This window comes from Lissotriton helveticus, chromosome 11 (assembly GCF_964261635.1).
Source record: "Lissotriton helveticus chromosome 11, aLisHel1.1, whole genome shotgun sequence".
NCBI classification, from domain to species: Eukaryota; Metazoa; Chordata; class Amphibia; order Caudata; family Salamandridae; genus Lissotriton; species Lissotriton helveticus.
Genome location: NC_136072.1, coordinates 263258366 through 263276857, shown reverse-complemented (window position 1 = coordinate 263276857; position 18492 = coordinate 263258366). Strand labels below are relative to the sequence as shown.

Here is an 18492-nt window from a genome sequence, read left to right as displayed (position 1 = left end):
GATACCAAGGATAATGCCCCTAGAACAACCAAAAACATATAATCATAATCAAGGGGTTAGAATAAAATGGGATAAGATCAATCCCAAGAAAATGGAGGAACGGATCCTTGAAGTTAATTCGTTAGAAACAATGACATGCCTAACAGCCACTTCTGATCCAGGGAAGATAGTGCAAAGTTTTGAGGCCCTTTGTAAGAGTGTGGCCACAAATCTACTTAACACCATCAATGCTACAGGGATTAAGCCCCTGTGCTGAGGATTGATCAATCCCATTGTTCATGACGAGCTCAGCTCGTCATGAGCACACAAGCAGTGTACTGCATGACGAGCTGAGCTCGTCATGAGCATGGAAGGGGTTAAACCAGTTAAGAAAGGTGTCACTAAAGATAAGAAATGGTTTAATGGGGAATGTTCCAAAGCACAAACAGTGCTGAGGACAGCTCTCCTTGTGGTACCCCGGGATAAAGAAATGGTTAGGAATGCAAGGCAAATGTATAGAAAAGCAGTTGAGAAGAGAAAAATAGAACTAAAAGTGAAGGCCTGGGATGATTTGGAAAAAGCCAGTGACCTGCGAGATAGTATGTTGTTTTGGGAGGTCATAAACCGCCCACTTTTTATCAGTGAAGAGAGGTCTATGATATCGCAAGGTAACCGGGGAGGTTTGGGAGACCCACTACTCAAAAATATTTAATCCAAAGGGTATTTTAATAGAAAATGATTGTGAGGATAACGTTCCTTTAAATGTTGAATCTGCACGGCAGCTTAGCCTATCGCTTTCCCTGGAAGAAGTGGAGGAGGCTTTAGGAAAAGGTATTGCTTTGAAGGCCCCAGGGCCTGAGGCCCTACCATTGGACTTGTTTAAAAATAATCCTCAACGTTGGGCACCCCTCCTGCTAAATGTTTTTAAAGCAACTATTGTGGGACGCATCCCATCATCATGGAAAGAGGCGGTAATCGTTCCCATCTTCAAGAAGGGAGAAAAAGATGACCCCCGTTGCTATAGGCTGATCTCCCTAATAGATGCCTCCTGTAAACTATTGGGGAGAGTAATATTGGCGTGATTGGAAACATGGGCGAATGTATCTGGCATTATTGATGACTCTCAATACGGCTTTAGGAGAGGCAGGGGGACCACAGAACAGTGCCTAAATTTAGCAATGATTATGGGTAAGTACATGAAGGCCAGGGGTGTTTCAATACATTTGGCCTTCATGGACTTATCCAGTGCTTTTGATACTGTTTGTAGGGGAAAGCTCTGGACATTAATGGAGTCTATGGGGTTCGAGGAGCCATTGTCACCCTGTTACGTAGATTGCATGCTGCAACTTAGGTTGCTGTACGGTATGCCCCAGGCGGTGAAAAAACTGGGAAAATTGCCTCATCTGAAGACGTCCGCCAGGGCTGTTTCATGGCACCTTTTTTGTTTTTAATTTACACAAATGGTTTGGAACAGTTTTTATTGCAAAAATGTTTAGATTTTCCCAAGATAAACGGCAAATATGTACCGCTGCTGTCATATGCGGATGATACTGTTTTGATGACTCTAACGTCGAACATCATGCAGAAATGTCTGGATGCCTTTAATGAATTCATGTTGGGCCTAGATCTCAGGGTCAATTTTAATAAATCATATCATATGCTATGGCTTGTGGCCCAGGCAGAATTAAGACCTGTAAATATACTGTGGGCAATATGGTCATTGAAAAAGTCACACATTTTAATTACTTAGGAAATCTTTTTAATAGAACATTGAATTGGGATGAATTGATAAACACCCGGATCCAAACAACATCTAGATCTGTAGAGGCCCTTTTTCGTTTTCGCTAATAAACTGGGGCAAAAACCAATAGGGGATTTGATGACCCTGTACAAATCAAAGTGTGTGTCTGTGGCGACCTACGGAGCAGGGGTATGGGGTGCCATAAAAGCGAAAAGATCCAAATCATGGAGAATACATTTTTAAAGCGCTTATGATCAATCCCCAACAGCTCTTCAAGGGCCCGATGTAGGTCACCAAATACCGGTCGGTAACGGCCGAATTCGGCCGTTACCGACCGGTATTTGGTGATTGAGATGTAGGGGGCTATATTTTACAGATTCGGTAAAATTACCGATTAGGTAAATTTACCGAATCTGTAAAATACCGAATCGGTAATTTTTCCGATTCGGAAAATTCCTGATGTGGGTAGCACTGTTTCCAGTGCTACAGGCCTTTCAGATTCGGTATTTTACCACCCAATCCAATTGGGTGGTTAAATACCGAATCCAGGTGTGCATGCACATGTGTGCATGCACACCTATGCCATGTGACAGACAGACATGCCCTTAGGGCATGTCTGTGTGCCACATGGCACACATGCCTGTATTTGGGGTGCTAGAGGGTGTCAAAGTGACACCCCCTGCACCCTTGCTAAAATCGGTATTTACCAAATCTGTAAATACCGATTCGGTAATGCCCATTGATTCCTATAGGCTTCAAGGCCCATAGGAATCAATGGGCATTACCGAATCGGTATTTACAGAATCGGTAAATACCGAATCTTAACGATGAACATGTGTGCATATGAATGGGATATATTTGTACAGATGACTTAGAGCCTGTGATATATATACTTGCTGCACAGGACATACCTTTCGCCATATGTGGCACCGTTACATGTATAGCACAAGCATATTGTTTTGTTAATGGGAGAAATTTAAAGTGCTGAAAAATAATCTGCAAACAAGTTCTTAATATGGAACATTTGTCTGCAGTTTAAATTCCTCTCATTTAAAAAATAAAATGGCTATATATTTCTATTATACTTATGGCACAGTGTCTACTGGCTTCTGGGAGCAGGGGCCTGCTGTTTGTAAATGTGACACTTTGAAATGGGAGAAAATTGAAACAAAGAGTTAACTTGATCATTAAGGTAGCTTTCCATTTCAATATTCGCTCATTTAAAAGCATTCAAAAACATCATTTTGTTCACAGCTCCAATACTGAGTTGACAAGGACTTTAATTTAAGAATTAAATACCTCAGTCCTTCAGTTGTTCACCTCTGTGACCCAGCCACAGTCTTGGACATAAATCTGACTGAGTGCTGTTCATTATCAGGCCCTGCTGTCTGCAGCCTGATGATCATAATGTAAAATGAGCACAGCCTTCCCTTAACTTTAAAAGGAAAATATGACCTTGTGCTTAATTCAAAATGAACTCAAGGCTGTGAGCTACTCTGAAGGTGTCTGGGAGGTACTGGTAACTTGTGATCAATTGGCTGGTGACACCTTCTCCAGGGCTATGTAAACACCGACATTGCAGAAACATCCCTTATCTACTGTGAAGTTATGAGTTAATCATTATGGAATAGGGAGTAGCAATGTAGACCCAGTATTTTGAGTCAGATTACACAAGAAATGTCAACCCATGTGGCTAATATCTCACTAATTCTGGGCCAGTGATAAAAGGAGGAGGGTTTTTTGGGGGGTGTTCACTATCCTTGAGGCAGGATGGCAGGGTGCAGCATTCTGTGCTCCCCTTGTGTAGGAGATGTTTGAATGAGGTCAGTGGCTTGGCTGCACTTGCAGCCTGATTTGCATAGGATTCTATCAGCTCAATGTGTCAGGTGCAGGAACACCTGGCCAGTTGCTCCTGAGAGAGCAATTTGCAAAAGCCTTTGGGCATCCAGGAAGTGCTATGTGTGTAGATTGTCAGGCTCTAGATATGCATGCTTTGCATACTCTTGCCATTTAGTGTTGAGTGTGGATGTTCGCAGGTTACTTTTCGGCACTGGGACAAGCCTTCTACCATTGGATGTTTGAGCCAACTTCAAGAATGACAACGTTTCTGTGCCAGGACCTTCAGTGCCAGCCATTGGGAGTTCAACCCCAGTGGTGTGAAAACCTCTGAGGACACAGCCTAGTTCTGTTACTATCCATCAGGACTTTTCATCCAACGATGAGGCATTTTTGCTGAAATACTACTGAGATGATAAACTTTGTGGGGTCATCAACACAGCTCCATTAAGGACTCAGATCATATTAGAAGAATGACTGTGGAGAGGATTTTTTATGGTAAGAGCAGCTTTTCAATTTTCTTCTAAGTATAACAGAAAAGTTCACAAGTCAGACCAACATAGAGTACGCAACCTGTGATTGTCCCAGGGCAACAATGAGGCAAGCTGCTCGACTTGCAAATCATTTTTGGTGTAAACATAGGATCATACATCTGACACAAGCACTGTAGGCACACCACAAAATGCTGCAAAAGGAGTCACCCGAGACTCCTGAGTGATTTGGGCTTCAGAACATTCTCGGTGCAGAAGAGCAGGACCCGGTCATCCGTCATGCAGCTCTATACAGGAAAAAGAGGACGAGTACAAAATACACCAGAGCAAATGCCTCAAGACCTCTGTTCCACCTCCTGCGCTCGAGGATCAACCTAATGGGGTCTATTCTTAAGTGTTTGTAGGTGAGCACTGTTGTCAAGGAAATCGGGCATCAAGTCCATGACCTGAGGTGTCAAGCAGCATTCCCCATACATGTCACCTTGGCCCCATAAACATAGTACCAGGAGTAAGATGACAACTTGGTGGACACTCTATTAAGGATGGAAAGGTCTGTCTAATTTCGCCCCATGCTTCACAGCATACTGAAGACCACAACAGACACCTTTAAAGACCTGGTCAATTGTCACCCCCGAGTCGATAATAAATTCAAACTGGCTCCAGATAACCTGATTTACATCAGGGACCAGATCCCGCCTGATTCAGTTGTGGTCCACAACACTAGCTAAAGAGTCTCATCTCAGGAAACTGGGGATGCTTCTTCCCCGTTTAGGTTAGTCAGAAGGTGAATGCGGTGGACAAGTGTGTGGCTGTGGGTGTGGTCACAAAACAGAGGATCTTCAGTTCAGACAGCTCCCCAGGTAGGAACACAATCCTTTGAAGGAAATGCAGGAGTTAGTCAGACACTTCCCTGATGCCTTTCGCAAAATGGGCCAGGTACTTTTGGAAGAAAACAAAAATCATTGGCTTAGAATAGAGGCACTTAATGCTAAAGTAGATTCAATAGCTGTGAAAACTGACTTCTCTCACTGAGAGCTATGCTGGAACCGGATCAGGTGGTATTGCCTAAGAAGGCTTTGTGAAATGAGAGCAGGGACAAAAATCCACATCTTTTCAGAAATGCCCAAAGAAAATGAGAAGACCTAGAGAACAGACCTAGATACTAGTCTACTTCTAACTTACTTAGGCCACTCAAAAAAGCTGCTTAAGAGCCTACAGTACCTTGATGCTTACTGTGAAGAAGTGAGACATGCTCAGTATGTCACTTACAAAAACTCTGCAGTAAGATCATTTAAAATGCTATTTACTGAGTAGGTTGAAGCACCTTTTTATCCAAAGACCTTGTGTTTGTATAACATGACCTAGGGAAATCCAAGAAAATCTACTGATGCAGTATTTTGTTTAGTATTAAAAATCAAAATCATTAACATGGTTCATCATTGAAACCTGATTTTGATTCTTGGGGGCTATGCAATGTAACTCTGTGAGCGCTCATATATTGCTACTGTCCTAGCTGTTAATCCAGTTCCTTACAATAACCTATTTGCATCTTTAGTCACTGCAAAACGCCTCACCGTTACAATTGTCTAATGCCTTCTGTTCTCTGAGGAAAATAACAGTGGTTTTACATTATATTGTTGCAGTCGATAAACTGATGAACTCACAATTTATTTAAATCTGCGACTATTGCTGACTTGTCATTCCTCATTTTCTTATCCCAACACTGACATTTGTATTGAGGAAGAAGATGATCCTGCTACAATTTTTATTGATCATCTTGGTGCAGAAGTGGAAGAAAGCAGCACAAAGGCTCATTCCGGTAAGTTTACGATTTGTCACACATTTCTTGTATGACAATGTACAAACAATCCTCAGAGAAATTATATCTACCTTTGTTGTTGACTGTGTGCAATTGCTTTCAGATACAACATCAAAGAAGCAGTTAAAACTTGAGTTAATGCCAGGCACTACAAATTACTTTGGGTACATTACAGTGCACACTAAAACTCTCCATAGATCAGCTATATATAAATCAGACTTTGTCCTACTCTAAAATTACTTGTCTAACCTTAACTGCCACAACTGCTTCCCTCTATATTATGTCATATTATGTCATAAACAATCCTATACAGCCCTAATCGGCGAGGTTTGAGTCTAATAGCAAAGTGAATGTGTAAGCCACGTCTTAGCGTACCCATCAAACGTCAGACATCCAACTTAAAAATAAAAAGTGATGTGTGGACTGTTTGAATTAGCTTCAGCCACTCATGCCAGTCCACTGTCTTGTTTTGCCCACTATGCTACTTCAGATATTGGAGCAATCTATCCCCCCCTCAGATAGGTAAAATGCTTAGTTTTATTATGTACAGTGTGTTATCTCTCCTGAGCTACCATGGGTTACATGTCAGCTCTTGTGTTGAACAACCAATGTCCTTGGGACATCCTGTAGCACAGAATGGCAGCGTAGGTTTGGGCAGAATGCATTATTCCAGAAGGAACGATTCTTTCCAACAGACTCTTTAGCTTCAAAAGTCCAGTGTGGTTTGTCAAGCAAAATCATAGCATCAAACCACAGAGGTCTCTGGAGGACATATCCTTCAGTTGTGTTGTTGTGTTGTTGAGCAGGTTGAACTCTCAAGGAATCAAGTGTCACAGCAAATTAACTAATTGAACAATAATAATATTCTGTGCTCTTTTTGAGTCGCGTCCCATATTAGGTTAACATAATATAAGGGTGTGTGATGGTATCTTTCCCTCATGTAAATTTGGGTTCAACTAATAAAGTATCCTGAAAGTTGAGGCGCATATTGTTCTTGGGGATGTGTAGAATCTGGTAGTACAAACAATAGGGGGTATTTTAGAACATTCTCTCTGACACAAGAATATTTTTTAAATACAGTGTAGTTTCACCTTATAACCATCTTTTTAGCTAAAGAGGACACCCTGTAAAACTGAAATTAGTAAAAGGGAACATTACTAAAGGCACAACAACAAGAACTCTTATGTACATTTAATAGTTTAATGCAACAAGGTAAAGTGTACGTGTTAAAAAGTTCATAAAATAGACAGGTGGTTTCAATAAATACGGCATCAATATGACAACCACCCACAAGAAGCTAAGACAAAAGGATATATAGAAAAAAATGTGTATACATTCTCTCACAAAAAAATAATTTACCATACTTGTACTTCGCTACCCCCCATCTTCTCCCCAAAAGTATGTGACTACAAGAGGGCACCCTCCCCCACTTACCACATGACCCTTGAAGAGACACCCTCGAGGGTAAGCATAAGAAGGACTGGTATGAATGACACGAGTTGTAGAGGACAGAGATAACTTCACATTCACTGTCACAAATGTATCTGTAAACATTTGGACCTAGAACTTCGTTCACTACATGGAAACAAACACTATATCCCGAACTGGCTCTTTGGACATGTAACCATGTCCAGCAATGGTTGGGCACTTTGGGACGATTATGAGTTCATAAAATAAATAAGACATGATTCTTTCAGAGAACTAAATATCGCATAGACACTAGAGGTAATGCCTAAATGCTATTTGTGTATAGCACACACATGGTCCTTGATACTCAACAGTTCGGACATGAGCAATACAGTCAGGATAGATGACAAAACTAAATCTACTCTCCCTTTTCTTGTTTTTTCTTGTTTTATCTATACTACAGAAAATCCTCTGAAAAAGGAATCTAGAAAAAAAGACAGGTGAGAGCATTAGGCCTCACACTTTTGCATGGAGTGCGTGCACTATAAGAGGCAGGAACATTGACGGGACAACCCTGACGAAGGCCCCAGACCCAGTTGGGCTCTTGGCGAGGGCCACAACTTGTTGGCAGAAGAACAAGGGTACAATTGTCCTTCAATATAACCCTCACTATTCATGGTTTTATCTATACCCCAGGTACCCATTTAATAAGATAAGACTTCGGGTATACCTTGAGGTATTTTTAACATATCACTTTTCTGGGTCCCTGCATATCCAGTTTTTCTTTATCTAAGAACTCCCATTTCCACCTATGGTTGAGTCCACCCTGGTAGTATCATCTTTCCAGGGTGTGGATAGGCCCAATGAAGAAGCATGGCAAAATACGTGAGTGAGGCGTCTACTCCAAAATCTTTGGATACCCTTTAGAAGTTAAAAAATCAAGCAGAGAGTACACATGACATCTTGTTATAAAGAGGGAACTGGATATAATCAAGAGTTCTAGGTGTAAGCATTTTCCTCTGGCTTTCTTGACAGTACCAAGCCAGAGGAGATAGGGAAATACGAGGAGGGCACTTAAGGTGTCAGAGCAGCAGACAGAGGACTCAAAGGGATAATGCATGTCATGTAGCTCATGCCACTGTCTCAGAATTTTCAAGGACTAAAACAATACAGAAGATTGTTTTGAAAGTTGTAACTGCATTCGTTTAAATATGTGCATGCTCAGCAAGGGTCTACACTGGAGGCCCTTAATAGGTAAAGCAGATTTAATTCATGAGATATTGACTTCTCCCACAGAGATCTGTACTGGAGCAGAATAATGTGTTATAGCGTTAGAAAACAATGAGAAATTAAAGCAGGATGAATATTCATACCTGTTCAGAAAACTTCAAAAGAAAATATGAAGTACTGGAGAGCAGGGCTAGAAGATACTAGTCTACTTCTAACATTAGCTTAACCACCTATAAAGCTGCCTTGGAGCCAACAAGGCCTAGATGCATATTTTGTGGAAGTGAGACATGCTCTGTAGGTAATTCACAATGACCCATAGCGTGCCACCCGACCAGTAATTCGGTTTCTCTCTGAGATGTTATTGCATCCAGATATATAACATATATCTAAAACCTGCCAGTACTATTGGCTCAGTCAGTGGTTGTTAGCCGATTTAGATAAATGAGTAACAGCAATGATTTTTTTTATAAATAATTAACAGTGGAAATGTTTTAATTCTGAATTTGTGAATGTGAAGTAAATATTATTGAGGCCTGTGGAAGGATTACTGGCCTTCAGTCATCTGCGCTTTATGTTAAATGTATATACAACTCGCCCATCTCCAACCTCATCTTTTTCCTCCTTTCACTTTTCCCCGAATGCACTTCCTTGTATCTCCCTCACTTCACCACCGCCAACCATACACTTCATTCACTCACATTTAGGCAGTGTGTACCTCTGTCACACATATTTCACAGAATTTCAATTGCAACTGAAATGACCATTGCTCTGTGTGCTGTGCACTGAGGCCAGCCCACCCACATGCACTTTGCTTTCAACATCAGCATCAGAGGTCTCAATCAAAGTCCCTCATAAACACCTGGCATTACTCAAAAAGTATTCACTATATAAGAGTAATTAAATGCACACAAAAATACAGACACCCATCATGATGAAATAGTTAAAACTCTTGGGGAATGCACTATTGAGTAAAAGGTGACCTAACAGAGGAACGAAAACGCTGACATGCATTAGCTTAACGGTTTTAACATTCATTATTCATAAATCAATCCATGTTTTTGGCATTAATGTTAAGGACATGAAGATAGAGCCAGTTTTAACCTTGTACAGCATATAACTGTCTTTACTATAAGCACATATTTCTGCCTTTACTCTTGACGCGGATATTTGGATTATCAATTTCACGTGGGAACAAATAGAGCAGCTCCACTTCTTAATAGGCCAGAGACCTGCAGCCATGGTTTGGGGTGTCACAATGGTGGAAGTTAACCTGACCAGGGGTCTCAGCACAATATACCCAACACAAAATTAGCATTATAACGCTTACTATTACTAAGAACAAGACGCCAAATTGCATGTATGATGCTCGGGAAACGACCTTTACAACGCAACTATTACAACGAAATGCTATTACAACGCATTTTTTACAACGCAAAAACTATTACAACGCATGTTATTACAACGCACGTTATTACAACGCAAAAACTATTACAACGCATGTTTTTACAACGTAAAATTATTAACTTTAAAATATTAAATTATTTTATATAAATTATTAAATAATTATATATTATTTTTAATAATATAATAATATAAATTATTTTATTATTTATTTGATAAATGTATTGAGAATAAATTATAAAATATTAATACTCAGGTATTAATTGTTTTCTATAATAATTAAAAAAAAATAATTAATAAAATATTTATTTTGTATTATATATAGAAAATAATATTTTTAAATAATTATATAAATAAATAGTAATGTTTTCAGAATAAATTACAAAATATTAATACTCAGGTATTAATTTTTTTCCATATATTGAATATAATATAATTAAATTATTTTATTATTTATTTGAAAAATGTTTTCAGAATAAAAAAAAAAATTAATACTCAGGTCTTAATTGTTTTTTATATATTAAATATAATATAATTTAATTATTTTATTATTTATTTGATATTAATACTCAGGTATTACAAAATATTAATACTCAGGTCTTAATTGTTTTTTATATTTTAATTATAATATAATTTAATTATTTTATTATTTATTTGATATTAATACTCAGGTAATACAAAATATTAATACTCAGGTATTAATTGTTTTCTAAATATAATATAATATAATTATTTTAATATTTATTTGATAAATGTTTTCAGAATAAATTACAAAATATTAATAATCAGGTATTAATTGTTTTTTATTTATTAAATATAATATAATTTAATTATTTAATTTTTTTTTTTTTAAATTATTTATAATACTGAGGTATATATTTTAATTATTAATTATTTTATTACTAAAATTTAATGTTGGTTTTGGTGTAAATGTTTACATAAATGTTAATACAATTTTAATTTACTTTATATGTATTAAATAAGTACAAAATTATTATTTAAAAGATTATTTATTTATAAAATAATTTTAGAAAATATATAGATTTTTTTATTCTTAATATACATATAAGTAATACAATGTAAACACTTTTTCCCACGGTTTTACATTGATTTCAATGGGAGGTTTAGTCCTTCGTTTATTGCAATGATCGCTCCATAGTAACCTAACGGAATGGATTAGTAAGCAAGAAAAAGAATAGAAGGAGGAGAGAGAAAAAGAAAACAAGACCAGCATACAGGTAAGTGAAGAAAAACATTATTTTTCATAGTGAATAAATCATTTAAAGAGTAAAATTAACAAAGTAAAAAAATGTAAAGACAATGACGTTTATTTCAAACTTGTTTTATTTTTACAAAAAAAATATATAAAAATAATTTCAATTTTTATTAATTTATTACATATTTTTTCACATTTTTATAACACCGAATAATATGTGAAAAAAAACCAATATAATTTATTTAATAATGTATAAATAAATAGTCCTTTGTTTATCTTGTTACATTTTGATGACGTTTTCACGTTGACGTCGACGTTAGCGGCCATTTTGGATAGCATCGATTGCTGGAAGCAGCTGGAAGCTGATCTGCGCTCAGGTAGGAAAGTTTATAAAGTTATTTTCTAAATAAAAAATAGTATACGAACATATATATTGTAATGAAAGATTAAGGAGAGGTTGCGATAGTTATTTAATGATGTTTACAGTTTATTTTTTGCATGTCGACGAACATATTAATTGAATATGTCTACGTCGGGTTCTGTTACAAAAAATGTTATGGATACACGGTGAAGAAAAGTATATATTTGTGTAATGTATTGAAAACATTTTGAACGTTTCATAGTTTGAATAAAGTTTGAAATCTTTATCGATTGAGATTTTGAAGCGGAAAAATAGAAAAGTTTATTTGTTTGTTTTTTCCAAAATGATTGATTTGTACAAAGTGTTTGAGAAATGAAACTGTTTACATCGGGTTGTTCGAAAAAAAAGGGTCTTTTTTTTGGATTTGTGGTTTATTTTCTAACAACAGAAGGTGTTTAAGAAAAAAAAATGTATATTTCAATTTGTACGAAAAAAAACGTCTTCTTTTTGGATTTGTCGTTTATTTCCCTTGAACGCAAGGTGTTTGAGAACAAAAACTGTTTATTTTGATTTGTACGAAAAAAATTAGAGTTATGTTTTTGGGATTTGTGTTTTTTTTCCTTACAACGATTTACATATTGGAATACTGCTTTTTTCGTTTCGAGGCGGTCATTTGCTGTATTGCTTTAAAGACATTATTTGGGATTTTTTTGGGAAAATATAAGTTTTGCAATGTGATACTAGTAATTTAGATAGTGAGAAGAATAAGAGTTAGGATGTGATATATGATTAAAAGAAAATATTTGCTTTCTGATTGTGAACTATTGGAAAAATATAGTTCATCGAAAAATGTTTAAGGTTTAATGATATGTGTAACAAAGACATAAATCTTTAGAAATACGTCATTTTTGGGTTAACATTTAAAAAATTATTATTCCATATATGTAAAACGTTAGCAAATAGAATCGAATTGTATGGGATTCGAATATTTAGATAATTATGAGATCTAAACTAATAATGCAAATTACTAAAATAAGGTAAGGTCATGATATTTACAAATATGACAAATACAGTCATATTACTAATTAATTGATCACAGTTTGTAGTATATCAAACAATTTAATCGAAAACAATCACTTTGGAAAAAAATAAGTGGTGAGAAAGGATAGAAAATTTGAAGATTTACGTCGAAAATGTTTTCACAACATATTTGTACGACTTACAGTGCAATGAATATTATCAAAAGTTGGGGAAAATAAGGAGATAAATTATTATTAAGGAAATTAAAGGTTCTTTTGAATATGAGACATATTCCAGTTAAATTATCTTGGAACCCGAGAAATAATTTAAAAAAAATTTTAAAAAATAAAGCCAATTTAATTAAAATTGAAAAAATAATTTAGGTCAAAGCAGGAAAGTAAAAATGTGAAAAATGATTAGAAATGTAATATGTTAGCTACATTTTCCAGGTAGTCTAATGCCACAGTCAACGAAAAGTACTCCCAATAGTCTCTCAGACATTTCCTTAGCTTGCTTAGAAGGTCGTGGATTTAGGCTACCTGTTAATGCTTGAGCAAGTCTCATTTCTTGAAAACTTTGCTCCTTCTTCAAAGTTTTCAAAAAAGAGTAGAAATTTGGATGATGTTTTCCAATTGTATGACTGAAGGAGTTATGCCATCCCTCTATGGCATTGTTTGTTTTAGCACCTCCTTCTAAGCAGGTTGAGTAGCAGTTCCACCACTCCACATGGAAACGTGGCTTCCTCCTGCGACCCGATCGGCTTAGATGCCCAATCCATGTGTCCTCAAAGTAATTTAACAAGGGAGCCAATTTTTCTTCATTTTCGACATAATATTCTGATTCAGAAATTGCAGTGTAGTACTCGTCTACACTTTCAGGAGGTACAAAACAAAGTGCTGTTAATTTTTTTAATTCAAATTGCAGTTTACTATCTGAGCAGTAATCTGTAACCAGGGATGTTTTTTGTAACTTACGCCAATATGCCTGGGAAAAATGAAAAAAACACCCCTGAATTTGGGTATCCACGTACAATTTGTTGATCACATTGATCATAGTCAATTCGAAATCAATGATGATTTTCCGAGGACTTTTGCCAGAAGTTTTGTCTTTAATCACTGTTAAAAATTCAGTGTAGGTTGCAGATTGCTTATCTGGTAGTAAACTGTATATGAAGGGTACTACATTTGAGTTAATTTGAGCATGAATGCTGTAAATTTGAGTGAATGGATGGGGTGTACATTTAAACGTTCCATCCATCATTCAAATTTCAGTATTCTCTAACTTAAAAAGGTTGCGGGGAGTACTAAAAATTAAAATACGTTTAAGAGGGTTTTCTTTGTCATAGAGTAAGAAAGGTTCATTAGAGAAAGACAGAGTAAGGTCATGAGGAATAGTTATGTCAGCAAAAGTTTGAGGAGTAACTGTGTGTGTGTTACTTGCCTGCTTTTTACGTTGAATAATTCTACGCAAATTGGGTATCATAGGCATGTTACAAGCAATATGTCCAGGGACATGCTGTGCAACCTCTCTTAATATTGAACCAGGAGTTTCATTGGAGGTGGATGCAATATCTTTCATCTCATTAATTGTTTGACGTACTTCAATCTCCATTGCAGAGGCAGAGTGGTTATGGTCAGTGGTATTTACTATGATGTCACCAATAGTAACCGCTCTGCCGCTGCAACGGGAAGAATAATATTTCACACACCTCCAATGTTTCCTTGGTTCACTTAATCTTTCATTACAATATATATATCCACAATGCTGCAGAAGTCTGTTTCCTTTCCTTGATTTAATATAGGATGCTGTGGCCTGGCTTGACATTATCTGTTGAAAAAAAGATTGTTTTTTTTTAAAAAGTTTTATATATATATATGTTTGATTTCATAGAAAAGGATACATTTGTTGTGTTTAAATGAAATTTCAGAGTTAATTTAGTAATTGGCACCCCTATAGTATCCAGCAATTATCTTACTGATGCACTTTCCTGGAGTTGGAATAGTAATTGGAACCCCTACACTATCCAGCACTTACCCTACTCATGCACTTTCTTGGAGTCACATTATTAAGTGCCACCTCTACACTATCCAGCACTTACACTACTGATGCACTTTTTTGGAGTTCCAATAGTAATTGGATTCTTTACACTATCCAGCACTTACCAAACTGATGCACTTTCCTGGAGTTGGAATAGTAACTGGAACCCCTACACTATCCAGCACTTATCCTACTCATGCACTTTTCTGGAGTTAGATTATTAAGTGACACCCCTACACTATCCAGCACTTGCCCTACTGATGCACTTTCCTGGAGTTGGAATAGTAATTTGAACCCCTACACTATCCAGCACTTATCCTACTCATGCACTTTACTGGAGTAAGATTATTAAGTGACACCCCTACACTATCCAGCACTTACCCTACTGATGCGCTTTCTTGGAGTTGGAATAGTAATTGGAACCCCTACACTATCCAGCAATTATCCTATTGATGCACTTTCCTGGAGTTGCATTAGTAATTGGAACCCCTACACTATCCAGCACTTACCCTACTCATGCACTTTCCTGGAGTTAGATTATTAAGTGACACCCCTACACTATCCAGCACTTGCCCTACTGATGCACTTTCCTGGAGTTGGAATAGTAATTGGAACCCCTACACTATCCAGCATTTATCCTACTCATGCACTTTCCTGGAGTTAGATTATTAAGTGACACCCCTACACTATCCAGCACTTGCCCTACTGATACACTTTCCTGGAGTTCGAATAGTAAGTGGAACCCCTACACTATCCAGCACTTACCCTACTCATGCACTTTCCTGGAGTTAGATTATTAAGTGACACCCCTACACTATCCAGCACTTGCCCTACTGATGCACTTTATTGGAGTTGGAATAGTAATTGGAATCCCTACACTATCCAGCACTTATCCTACTCATGCACTTTCCTGGAGTTAGATTATTAAGTGACACCCCTACACTATCCAGCACTTGCCCTACTGATGCACTTTCCTGGAGTTGGAATAGTAATTGGAACCCCTACACTATCCAGCACTTATCCTACTCATGCACTTTACTGGAGTTACATTATTAAGTGGCACCTCTACACTATCCAGCACTTGCCCTACTGATGCACTTTCCTGGAGTTGGAATAGTAATTGGAACCCCTACACTATCCAGCACTTATCCTACTCATGCACTTTCCTGGAGTTAGATTATTAAGTGGCATCTCTACAGTATCCAGCACTTACTCTACTGATGCACTTTCCTGGAGTTGTAATAGTAAGTGGAACCCCTACACTATCCAGAACTTACCATACTGATGCACTTTCCTGGAGTTGGAATAGTAATTGGAACCCCTACAAAATCAAGCACTTACCCTACTGATGCACTTTTATAGAGTTAGAATAGTAAGTGGCACTTTAACACTATTCAGCACTTACTAGAATCTAGCACTTTTTCTGTGTTTAATTAAAAATTTATATATCTATTTTTTGGTTATAATTATGTGATTTACAGGTGACTTTTCTGATAAATTACCTTGTGTTGTTGCTGTTTGCTTCTTGCTGCTCTTCCTGGTCTTCTACTTTTTGTTCCTTTTACTTCTTGGTTGATTTGTTTGTGTGGTTTGGATGTTCTAGGTGAATTCTAAAATACAAAATCGAGATTGTATCAATTGTTTTACACATGTTTCATGTAATTTATTATTTTTTACATTTAATGCACTTTTTTGGAGTTAGAATAGTAAGTGGCATTCCTACACTATCCAGCACTTGCCCTACTGATGCACTTTACTGGAGTTGGAATAGTAATTGGAACTCCTACACTATCCAGCACTTACCATACTGATGCACTTTCCTGGAGTTTGAATAGTAATTGGAACCCCTACACTATCCAGCACTTACCCTACTCATGCACTTTCCTGGAGTTAGATTATTAAGTGACACCCCTACAGTATCCAGCACTTGCCCTACTGATGCACTTTCCTGGAGTTGGAATAGTAATTGGAACCCCTACACTATCCAGCACTTATCCTACTCATGCACTTTACTGGAGTTACATTATTAAGTGGCACCTCTACACTATTCAGCACTTGCCCTACTGATGCACTTTCCTGGAGTTGGAATAGTAATTGGAACCCCTACACTATCCAGCACTTACCCTACTGATGAACTTTTATAGAGTTAGAATAATAAGTGTCACTTTAACACTATTCAGCACTTACCAGAATCTAGCACTTTTTCTGTGTTTAATTAAAAATGTATATATCTATTTTTTGGTTATAATTATGTGATTTACAGGTGACTTTTCTGATAAATTACCTTGGGTTTTTGCTGTTAGCTTCTTGCTGCTCTTCCTGGTCTTCTACTTTTTGTTCCTTTTACTTCTTGGTTGATTTGTTTGTGTGGTTTGGATGTTCTAGGTGAATTCTAAAATACAAAATCGAGATTGTATCAAATGTTTTACACATGTTTCATGTAATTTATTATTTTTTACATTTAATGCACTTTTTTGGAGTTAGAATAGTAAGTGGCATTCCTACACTATCCAGCACTTGCCCTACTGATGCACTTTACTGGAGTTGGAATAGTAATTGGAACTCCTACACTATCCAGCACTTACCATACTGATGAACTTTCCTGGAGTTGGAATAGTAATTGGAACCCCTACACTATCCAGCACTTATCCTACTCATGCACTTTCCTGGAGTTAGATTATTAAGTGGCATCTCTACAGTATCCAGCACTTACTCTACTGATGCACTTTCCTGGAGTTGTAATACTAAGTGGAACCCCTACACTATCCAGAACTTACCATACTGATGCACTTTCCTGGAGTTGGAATAGTAATTGGAACCCCTACAAAATCAAGCACTTACCCTACTGATGCACTTTTATAGAGTTAGAATAGTAAGTGGCACTTTAACACTATTCAGCACTTACTAGAATCTAGCACTTTTTCTGTGTTTAATTAAAAATTTATATATCTATTTTTTGGTTATAATTATGTGATTTACAGGTGACTTTTCTGATAAATTACCTTGGGTTTTTGCTGTTTGCTTCTTGCTGCTCTTCCTGGTCTTCTACTTTTTGTTCCTTTTACTTCTTGGTTGATTTGTTTGTGTGGTTTGGATGTTCTAGATGAATTCTATAATACAAAATCGAGATTGTATCAAATGTTTTACACATGTTTCATGTAATTTATTATTTTTTACATTTAAAGCACTTTTTTGGAGTTAGAATAGTAAGTGGCATTCCTACACTATCCAGCACTTGCCCTACTGATGCACTTTACTGGAGTTGGAATAGTAATTGGAACCCCTACACTATCCAGCACTTACCATACTGATGCACTTTTCTGGAGTTGGAATAGTAATTGGAACCCCTACACTATCCAGCACTTACCCTACTCATGCACTTTCCTGGAGTTAGATTATTAAGTGACACCCCTACACTATCCAGCACTTGCCCTACTGATGCACTTTCCTGGAGTTATAATAGTAACTGACACCCCTACACTATCCAACACTTACTCTATTGATGTACTTTCCTGGAGTTAGATTATTAAGTGACACCTCTACACTATCCAGCACTTACCATACTGATGCACTTTCCTGGAGTTGGAATAGTAACTGACACCCCTACACTATCCAGCATTTACTCTACTGATGCACTTTCCTGGAGTTGGAATAGTAATAAAAACCCCATCACAAACCAACACTTACCATACTGATGCACTTTCCTGGAGTTACAATAGTAAATGACACCTCTATACTATCCAGCACTTACACTACTCATGCATTTTCTTCAAGTTGTAATATTAATTGGCACTCTTACACTATCAAGCACTTATCCCACATATGCACTTTCCTGGAGTTAGAATAATAAGAGGTACTGCTACACTATTCATCATTTATTAAATACATATATTTAATTGGAGTTACTATAGTAAGTGACTCACCTACACTATCTAATACTTAGCCTTGTAATGC

At 37.0% G+C, this 18492-nt stretch overlaps 1 protein-coding gene across 2 annotated transcripts in view; it reads left to right on the top strand.

The window, feature by feature from the left end:
- LOC144792915 (uncharacterized) overlaps positions 1-18492 on the top strand; it is a 119736-nt gene that overhangs the window by 59052 nt on the left and 42192 nt on the right. Inside the window, exon 5 of one of the 2 annotated variants that reach the window (XM_078668117.1) lies at positions 5792-5866. In XM_078668117.1, the coding sequence (XP_078524243.1) occupies positions 5792-5866 (75 nt within the window). The remainder of the gene's footprint in view (positions 1-5791; positions 5867-18492) is intronic. The other variant, XM_078668118.1, reaches the window with a different exon arrangement.